Source organism: Microplitis mediator, chromosome 11, assembly GCF_029852145.1.
Source record: "Microplitis mediator isolate UGA2020A chromosome 11, iyMicMedi2.1, whole genome shotgun sequence".
Taxonomy (NCBI): domain Eukaryota; kingdom Metazoa; phylum Arthropoda; class Insecta; order Hymenoptera; family Braconidae; genus Microplitis; species Microplitis mediator.
Window position 1 is genome coordinate 10,479,647 of NC_079979.1, and position 11,156 is coordinate 10,490,802.

General features: G+C 26.9%; 1 protein-coding gene across 1 annotated transcript; it reads left to right on the forward strand.

Annotated features, from left to right (window-relative positions):
• Window positions 1–4,752: 4,752 nt before the first annotated feature.
• Window positions 4,753–6,898, forward strand: LOC130676977 (GATA zinc finger domain-containing protein 14-like). Its single transcript, XM_057483490.1, has 3 exons — window positions 4,753–6,367; window positions 6,473–6,771; window positions 6,881–6,898. Exons 1-3 carry the CDS (start codon window positions 4,753–4,755, stop codon window positions 6,896–6,898), a joined length of 1,932 nt encoding a protein of 643 aa, XP_057339473.1.
• Window positions 6,899–11,156: the final 4,258 nt, after the last annotated feature.

Sequence of the window (11,156 nt, forward strand, 5' to 3'; positions counted from 1 at the left end):
GCAACTTTTTGCTCTTCAACTTTTGCTGTTAAGTTGACTTCAGATTTTGGCCGTAGCTCGAAGTTAATTTGCGGTTATGGTGGCTATTAGGAAAGGAAACTTTTGTTAGGGTTTTTTTTCTAGTAACAAAAGTTACCTCTAAATTGATGAAAAATTAACCGCAAATTTTTTTTCTGACTTTTGTTGTCAAATTGTCAGCGATTTCTGGCATCAAATTTCGGTCATTTCAATTGTCAAATTACTGTCGATTTCAAACTAAAGTGGCTATTAGGAATAGTTGTCATTAACCCTGATAGCCACCTTATCTACAAATTAACTTCAAGCTAATGCTGTACTTTAAAGCCAACTTAAAAGAAAGTGTTGGAGAGCAAACAGTTACCTTTAAGTTGACAGTAAATTGTCTGTAACTTGAATTCAATTTGACTACAAGTGTTACTGTCCGACAATGACGTTAAGTTGATTGAAAGTTTCACTTCAAATTGATGGCAATATAATAAATAAAATCTTTATCACTCACCTTATGAATAAAATTTGAATAATAAAAAATATCCTGTTAACTGCCAGAATTAATAAAAAACTATCAATTGCTTTTTCACAGTATTATTATAAATTAATTAATTAGAGTCAAATCAAATATATTAACGAGAACTAATAAATTGTTTGAAGTTACCAGATGCTTAGGTTAGCAATAATGATAAATCTCCGCGATTTGACGATAAATCACTGCCAACTTAAGACATTTCTATGTCAATTGAGAAATTTCTGTTTCTGACTAAAATACGGGGTACAACATGAACTACAAGTCAGCGTAATTTTACGCCTCTTATGAAGAGGTAATTTTACAGAGAATATAACTAGAAAATTTCAGTAAAAGGGTAAAAAATAAGGTTTACTTCTAAATTGACAGCGTAAGCATGAACTCCCCTAATAGCACAGTTTGCTTAGCAAAAGTTTTACAAAAGTTTCCTTGAATTTTTCGTCAAATATCCGTCAACTTCGGACTTTTCCGTTTTTGACGATAGTTTGTATGCAACTTTCTCTACAATTTGACGTAAATCTACTACCCAAATTAGAATGCAAATTCTCTTCAAAAATTGACTAAACAAAAATTGGTCTATCGGTTGACCCTGCGGGCGAGTTGAACTCGGGCAGCAAATTTCAGGTAATTTCAACGTCAAATTACTGTCAATTTCTACCTAGAGTGGCTTTAGGGTCATTGCAACGGAATGAGGATATATCCTGATAACGACTTTAGCAAAAAATTGTCGTACACTTGGAAATCTAACTAGACCAATCCGGTGGCGAGAATGATCTCTCTAGATCTCTAGCTTTCTAGATGATCAACATTCTAACTCAAAACTTGATGTGAAACATTTGACATCTCGATGAGGTCTACACTGAGAAAAAAAATACTATTTTCCAAACAAGAATTTCTTGGTTCAAGAAATCCGTTCAAAATATTTATTTTATTATTGTTAATTATCAATTTCTTGAGAAAAGAGCATCAAATTTATTTTTGTTATTATATGCATTTGATATTATATTGTGGGTAAACAAAAGAATAGCTTTACTTGAATTAAATAAAAATTGTTTCCTTCAATTTTACGAATTCTTGAGACAAAATTATATATTCTTGAAAATTATCAAGAATTTATGTTCTTGTATCAAGTAAATTTTCTTGATAAGAGTATTTTTTTTTCTCAGTGTAGTACGCAAAAAGCGTCATTTTAATGTATTGCTCTCTCCCACACATAAGATCACATATAAACTTGGTATAAAACAGCTATAATTTCACGTCAATTGTACACGTTATTTTACGTATATGATATGAGAGCTAAAAGTTAGACTGATATTTTTTATATATACTGTAGTCATCGAGATGTTAAAAGTATCATTTCAATTTCGGAGCTGATACTTTGGTATCCTAGACTGCTGCAGAATCCCTGATAGCCACACTATAAAGATAATTGTTCAGCAAGTTCTGCAGTGAAACATTTACGGCTAACTTAACGACAAATTTTTGGCAAGCCTTGGCTGGAGAATACTTGCGTGCAAGTTGATGCGAATTTACCACCGTCATCTGAATGTAATTTGATAGAAAAACTTGCCGTTAATTTGAAGTGAAACTCAATCAACTTAACGTCATTGACTGGCAGTAATACTTGTAATCAAATTGAATTCAAGGTACAGACAATTTACTGTCAACTTAAAGGTAACTGGTTGCTCTCCAACACTTTCCTTAAGGGTGGGCCGCACCTAACGAAATCCTGAATTTAAGAATTCTAATTATTTTATGAATATTTATGGGACTCGGATGATGAAAATCTTCCGAGGAAGTTCATCTTCTGCTTTTAGTCGGAAGCTACTAAAATTGCTGTTATGATAATTATTTAATAAATAATTAGAATTCTTAAATTCAGGACTTCGTTAGGTGCGGCCCAGCCTTAAAGTTGGCTTTAGAATACAGCAGTAGCTTGAAGTTAATTTGTGGATAAAGTGGCTATCAGGGGTGAATTTTAAAATTTCTGCCCGGGAAAAAATGTTTTTTTAAAATTTTATTATACAGAAAATGGACTAGTAAAATTTTATAAAATTTTGCTGTGAAATCTTATAAAATCTTAAAAAATTTTACAAAATTGTATAAAATTTTATGAAAACATTTTTTCCTGGGTGAACAAATTTTTCTTCAATATAACAGTTAATATACGTCAACTTCTGTTGTTTAGTATTTTAACTACATCATTAGTGTGAAATACAGTGCAAATGACAGAGAGTTTACCACTGTGACGTCACGACGTCGTATTCTTGCTGTCAATCAATTTATTAAAAATTGTACATGCTATGCCATCTGGCTATGCATAAATTAATTAATTAGTAAATGACTTCCAGCCATTATTACGGCTGATGATTTTTAAATTTGAATTTAAATTCAAATTATTTTTATGAAATATTGTTCTTTAATAAATATAAATAAATATGATAATAAAATATTAAATGATAAAAAAATAAATGATTATAAAATTTGAATATAAATTCAAATTTATATATTTTATAATTAATAATAAAAATTGAAATTTATTGATAAATAAATAAGTAAAGAAATAATGAAATAATGAAATGATAAAAATTTATGAATGTGAAATATGAAATAATGAAAAGAAATAATGATATGAAAATGAAATTATATGAATGAATAAATAATGAAAATAATGAAATAAATATGAAATGAAAATTTTGAAATTATTATTATAAAAAAAATAATATGAAATGAATTTTGAAATATCTTTAAGAGATAAAGATATTTATTGTTAAAAGAAAAAGAAATAAAATTAATTATTAATGATATGTTTATTAATAAAGAAATGAAATAAGAAATGAATAAGAAATGAAAATTATGAAATGTTATAATAAAATATAATTAAATAATAATTATTAATAAACAAGTTATTAATAATTAAAAATGAAATGAATTATAAATGTTTAAATAATAAAAGAATATATTGCAATAAAGGAAAAAGTAAGAATCAATAAATATTGATTTATGAATTCGACTCCAATGTTTTATGCGTGTTGCTAACTGCATTGGAAGTCATGAAAAATATATATATATAAATAATAATTATAAAAAAATATTGATTCAATTATGACCAATGAAATAATTGGTATAATTAAATAATTATTGGAAGGGATGTTACTACCTGGTAACAGCTCTTCTGGAAATCGAAAAAGATTTCAGTTTCCTAAGTGAGCTCATTCGTCATTGACGAAATTTTAATTATTTAAAGGCAAAGTCCTAAATTTTATTAAATCATTATTAATGGTGATTTAATTGTTTGTAAACTGAATTATTAAAATATAATTCAGAAGTTTTTTTAAAATAATTGTTGAATTATTCAAAAGTAGTAATTCATTTAATTAATAAATAATTTTGATAAACATTCCATCGATTATCTAATCTAATTTGAATTATTTAAATATAATTCATTTAATAAATAAAATTCAATATTGATAAAATTACATCAATTATCAAGGGTTGAGAAGGAAGAATAATAAATAATAAATCAAATAAATAATTGTTGATAATAATAATAATAATCATCAAATAAATCAAGGTAACAATTTAATTAAATAAATAATTAATAATAAATTTAAATAATAAATTGATTGTTTAAATAAATTAAATAACAAGTGAAATCGAGAGCTAAATCATTTTATAAAGCGTTAAAAATTGTAAACCGCATTTAATTGTCTAAATCAAATTTAATTTTGTTTTGTAATAATTTTTAAATAATTGTTTTGATTTAAATAAATTTGGAAGTTGTTTTAATTTTGCTTTTATTATTTTACTAAATTAATTAAATTTTATTTTACTTAATTTTTAATAATTTTAATTATCTCTTAGACAACGAACCGTAAGTAAATTTATTTTTATTTTAATTTTATTTATAATAAACAGTCATCCTTATAGCTCCATCCCAGTTATTTCGCTCGGCGAAGGCTAAACAGGAGCACAACTCTTAATATGTGTTATTTTGACGTAACATATATTAAAAATTTTTGGGGGCTCGTCCGGGATACATAAGGATGCTGTTGATTATTAATAAAAATAATAAAAATTAAAATCAATAATGATGAAATTAATTAATTTACAAAAAGAAAAAGAAATATTTAAAAATAAAATTTAAATTTAAATCAATTTAAATTAAAATAAATAATTGAAATAATTTTATTTCAAAGGAAAAATGATTTCCTATGTCAAATAGAATAGTTACTCGGAAATTTGCAAAAGAAAATAATATAGATATCAATCTGGATCCTTCCGGAGAAAATCCAGATTCATCCACTGAAAAACAAAAAAATCCTTATCGTCCTAGTGGAAGACGTTCTCTCAAAGATACCTCGATTTCACTTAATTATTCAAATTTTGTTCAAAATAATAATTTACATAGTACTAACCAACTAACTAATGAAAGTATTGAAGAAAATCCTATTGAAAATAATTCTGAATCTGGTCATCATTCTAATATTGAAAATTCTACTGAATCGTTTGAAAAATTACCCTCAAATTCAGAGGAAAATAAAGAAGTAAATACACATGACAATCAAACAAATGATTCTGCACAACATTCTGAAGTTAATTCTACAAATGAACACCCACACAATGCACTTTTAAATGATGAGCGTATCTTGAATAATAACAATAACCATAACAATAACAATATTAATCAAATCAATAACGAACAACCGGTAGCAATGGCTCTGTCAGCAAATCAATCTATTTCTTTACGTGACGCGTTGGAATTTGTACCCGAATATGATGGTGAAAATATGACACTTACAGAATTTATAACTGCTTGTAATGAAGCTTTTAATTCTTTACCGGAAGATGCTGAACTTAATTTGGTTAAATTATTGCGAAAAAAATTAAAAGGCGATTTAAGAAAATCTATAAACTGTGCAACAGTAAATACAAAACAAGAATTTTATGACTTCTTAAGGGGAAAAGCAGCCCCAAATAAAACAGAAATGCAATTATTGGGTGAATTGGGTCGCGTTTATCAAAAAGACAGGGAATCTGTTTTAAAATATTCTAATCGAATTTGTGATATTGCAGCACAATTAGTTGAAGTACACAAAAAAACACATACACAAGTAGAAAACGATGCTTATATACTACAAGTTGAGCGAAGAGCCGTAGAAAGTTTTTTAAATGGTCTTAATCCTGAAATCGAAAGTAAAATTCGAACCTTAAATAATAATTTTCAAAATACACTTAATGAAGCTATTAAAATCGAACAAAAAATTAAATTTCGAAAAGAATTAAGTGAATTTGAAAATATAAAACGAAGGGGAATTGAAAAACCCGTGTTTCTTTGCGATGAAGTCAATCGCGAACACAATAATTCTCAAAAACCACATCAATCTAATTACCAACAAAAACAAGATTTTTACTCTCAAAATAAACAATTTGATAATAATAAAAATTTTAATCAACAATCAAACTTAAGACAAACTGTAATTTGTCAATTTTGCGATAAAGCAGGCCATACTGCTGATAAATGTTTTAAATTATTAAATTCTAGAGAAAGTCAAAATGTTGAAAGATGTCAAATTTGTAATAGATCTGGTCACATTGCTAAAATTTGTAGATTCAAACACGAATTTTTAAATAACAATTCTAAAAACTTTAATAAATGTTTAACTTGTGGTAGTCATGAACATTCAAGTAATAATTGTCCTAAACAAATTATTAGTTGCGATTATTGTAAAAAAATAGGTCACAAAATTAGAGATTGTTGGAAGAAAATAAATGATGAAGAAAAACAAATAAGAGAAAATCATCCTTCAACCTCTAATTCACATTTTGGTATTTTTGATAGAATTCCACTTAAAACTATTAGCGATAAAAAAGAAACTCGCGTTGAACAAATTAATTTAAATAAAAATAATAAAAGTCCAACAATTTTATTAGGATATAGCGTAAATCCTAATGTCGGACGAATTTCAGTAATGATAGACACAGGTAGCGGTCCTAATATTTTAAAAGAAAGTTTTTGTCCAAAAGGGGCAATTCTAGATAAAACTAAAACTATAAAATTACTTGGAATTAACGAAATTCCAGTTGAAGCATTGGGTGAAGTTGAATTAGATTTTCTTGATTTAGAAATTAAATTTTTAATAGTTCCTGACGATTTTCCAATCGAGCAATCGGGAATATTGGGTTCGAATTTCTTTGACGAAGCGAAAGTCCAAATTTGCTATAAAGATCGCGTTATTAAAATAAATAATAAACAATATTTTTTCTATGATACTGATGAATCAATAAATCAATCATTTAAGTGTGAAAAATTAGTGCAAAATAATAAAATAAATTTTCAAGATAAAATTTATCCTGTAACAACTGAAGAAAATCTAGAAGAAAAAAATGAAATGAAGAAAGAAGAAATAAAAGAAGACGAGAAAGAAGAAATGAAAGAAGAAATGAAAGAAGAAATAAAAAACGAAAAAGAAGTTCATAAAGTAAAAATAGAAACTAATGAAGAAACAGATGAAGAAATAATAATGAAAATTGAAAATGAAGAAGAATCTGATTTTGATGATGATATGCATCAAATAATGGCTATGGGATTCCAGAATTTTAATATTTATGGAAGCGATACCGACTACGATTCAGACGATGAAGCAGAAGAAGAATCAGAAGAAGAAGAACCAGAAGAAGAAAATAAAATAAAAGTGAAAATAAACAAAGAAACTACTAAAACTTTTAACAAAAATAAAATAAATAATAATCAACCTGAAAATGAGAAAAATTTGAATGAAAAATCTGAAAATATAAATACAATCAAGCAAGATAACAGTCAAGAAAAAAATTCAAAGGTAAATTCCAATTACAATATTGAAAATAAAGACTACAATTTACATGAGTCGATCAATAAATATAATAAAGAAATTATATATGCTCAGCGAGTATTAGTTATCAACAATGCTCGTGAGAACGAAGAAAAGAATCAAGAAGATGCCACAGGATACTCTTCACATGATACTGATGCTATAAATAAAAATAAATCACGTTTTGAAAAAATAAAAGAGGTTTTAAATGTAAAACATTTAAATAAAACCGAACAAGAATCTCTTTATGATTTAATAAAAAATAATACTGAAAGATTTCATCTTCCAGGTGAATATTTACCAGCAACAGATAGAGTGGAACATGAAATTTTGACTACAGATGAAAGACCTGTTAATATTAAAAATTACAGAATTCCTTATGCTTTAAAGGAAGAAATCAATCGACAAATTAAAGAATTATTGGAAAATAATATTATTATGGAATCAAGGTCACCATACAACAGTCCAGTCTGGATAGTTCCAAAGAAACCGGACTCTGAAGGAAGGAAACAATGGAGAATGGTAATCGATTATCGAGCGTTAAATGAAAAGACGATTAAAAATGCATATCCACTACCAAATATAACTGATATAATTGATAGTTTGGGTGGAGTTGAATATTATTCTGTTCTAGATTTATCATCGGGTTTTCATCAAATTAAAATGAAGGAAAAAGATCAACATAAAACTGCTTTTTCTACTATTTTAGGTCATTTTGAATTTTTAAGATTGGTTTTTGGCCTAGCAAATGGCCCAGCAACATTTCAAGCATTAATGGAAGATGTTTTTTCAGGATTAATTGGTGTTATATTATATGTTTTTATGGATGATATAATTTTATTTGCAAGAACTTTACAGGAACACATCGAACGATTAAAAATTGTTTTTCAAAGATTAAAAGAAGCAAATTTGAAACTAAAACCAGATAAATGCAAATTCCTCAAACGAGAAGTTTGTTATTTAGGTCATTTAATTAGTAAAAATTCTATCAGACCTGATCCAAGTAAAATTGAAGCTGCAAAGAAATATCCAGTTCCTACTACTCAGAAAAAAGTTCGTCAATTTTTGGGTTTTACTAATTATTATAGAAGATTTATTAAAGATTTTGCAAAAATAGCTAAACCATTGACAAAATTACTTCAAAAAGATGTCAAGTTTTTATGGAATAAAGAAACTCAAGAAGCTTTTGAAATATTAAGAAATAAATTATGTGAACCACCTGTATTAAATACACCTGATTTTACAATGCCATTTATTATTACCACTGATGCATCAGGTTATGCAATTGGAGCAGTTTTATCACAAGGACAAATCGGAGAAGATACTGCATGTGCATACGCTTCAAGAGTATTGAGAGACGCTGAAATAAGATACGAAACATATGAAAAGGAAGCATTAGCTATTGTTTTTGGTGTAAAAATATTTAGACCATATGTTTATGGTAAAGAATTTACTCTCGTTACAGATCATAAACCATTAGTTTGGTTTCAAAAGGCAAAAGATGTAAACACAAGAGTTTTAAAATGGAGATTAAAACTGGGAGAATACAATTTTAAAGTTATTTACAAACCAGGTAAAACAAATTATGTTGCTGATGCTTTGTCAAGAAATCCTATCGAAACAGAAGAATTTCAACAAATCAAAGTAACAACAAGAGCTGCAGCAAAGAAACAAGAAATAAAAACCACACCACAACCAACGACTAAAACAACTAATGAAATTAATAAAAATAAAAATTTAAACAAAAACAAAAATGAAATAAAAAAAAAAGTAAGTGATAAAAATAACGATTTAACCGACGAAGAAATTACAAATCAACCAAGAATTATTAAGCGCAAGAAAAAAGTGAAACAAATCAAGAAAAGGAAAGAAATAAAAGATCAAGAATTAAATCAAGAAAGTGTGAGCAGTTCTTTAAGCTCAGATGAAAATATTGAAAATATAATAAATGAACAAAACAATAATAAAAATGATTCATCAGATCATAGTGATTCTGATATTAAAGAAATTTTAGAAGCGGGAAATATTCGTAATATAATTGATATTAAAGATTATTTTCATTTCAGAAAAGATAATTTAGCTTATTTTATTAGCACCAATGGTGAACCATGCGATAATGGCGCAGTTAAATTAAAAAAAATAAATAAATTACCGACATTTAAAAATTTAGAGTTAGGAAAAGTAGTTGAAAAGAAAATTAAAAATAAATATTATTTTGCTTTGCCTATTCGTGAAAAAGAAAAAGAATCAATTGTAATTTTAATTGAAAATTTAAAAACAATTTTTGAAAATTTAAAAGAAACTTTAGAAAAATTCAAATTAAAAACAGTAAGTTTTGCAAAAAGTGAAAACATTGAAAATTTACCGTGGAATAATGTCATAACAGAATTAAAAAATGTTTTTGACGGAACTGATATTAAAGTAATAATCTGTTTGGGCACAATTATTTATGTTCCTATCGAAAAAAGAGATGAAATTTTTTATGAAATGCATAAATCACCAATCGGGGGTCATAAAGGGGTAACTAAAACTTATCAAAGAATTAAAAAAGATTATTATTGGGAAAATTTGAAAAATGATATTCAACGTAGAATTCAACAATGTTTAGATTGCCAATTAAAAAAATTAGTTCGTATAAAACACAGGGAACCTATGGTTATTACTGATACTCCAGCTGTTTGTTTCTGGAAAATTTCTATGGATATTGTCGGGGCAAAACAAAAAACTAAAAGGGGAAATGAATATATTTTAACTATTCAAGATTTATTTTCTAAATTTTGTATCGCAGAAGCATTACTTAACACTTTAGCTACAACAATTTCAACTGCTTTTGTCAAAAGATTTATTTGTTATTTTGGTCCGCCAAAAATTATTCTTACAGACCAAGGTCGTAACTTTTTAAGTGCTATTTTAAAATGCGTAGCAAAAAGATTCGGTATTAAAAAACTTAAAACTACAGCTTATCATCCACAATCAAACGGTTCATTAGAACGATCACATCACACATTAAACGAATACCTTAAACACTACTCATCCATTGATGAAGAGTGGGACGAATGGATTGAGTTAGCAACATTTTCATACAATACAAGTTATCATGAAGGAATTAAAAATACACCTTATGCTATTGTCTTTGGACAACAGTCTAGATTACCTTCTAGCGAACCAATAAGAGAATGTGAGCAATTACCTACAATGCAAGGTTATTTAATTGATTTAATCACAAGATTACATGGGATAAGACTATTAGCTTATCAAAATTTAGTTGACGCTAAACACAAATCTAAAAAATATTATGATAAACATTGTAATCCACAAAATTTAAAAGTAGGTCAATATGTATTTTTACAAAGTGGACCAAATCCAGGTAAAACAAAAGATCATTACTCTGGACCACACAAAATTCTCGAAATTTTGGGTAAAGGAAACGTAAAAATTCAAACAGAAAAAAGAATTCAAATAGTTCACATGAATCGATTGAGATATTCATTTATAAATCCAGAAATTACACCAATTAAAAAAACACGTAAACAAAAGAAAAATAGCGATGAAGAAAATTCTAATTAATTTATGTTTACAGATGATTTTCAATATCACTTTTGTGATTTATTTTATTTTATTATGGTCATCATCAGCGAGTGGAATTATTGGGTATGATTGCGGGAAATTTTCATCAAATTCAACAACAATTTCAATTACAGAGGTGGGAGATTGTGATATTCATCCTAAAGAAATAAATATAACAGAACCGTTTATTCAATTATTAC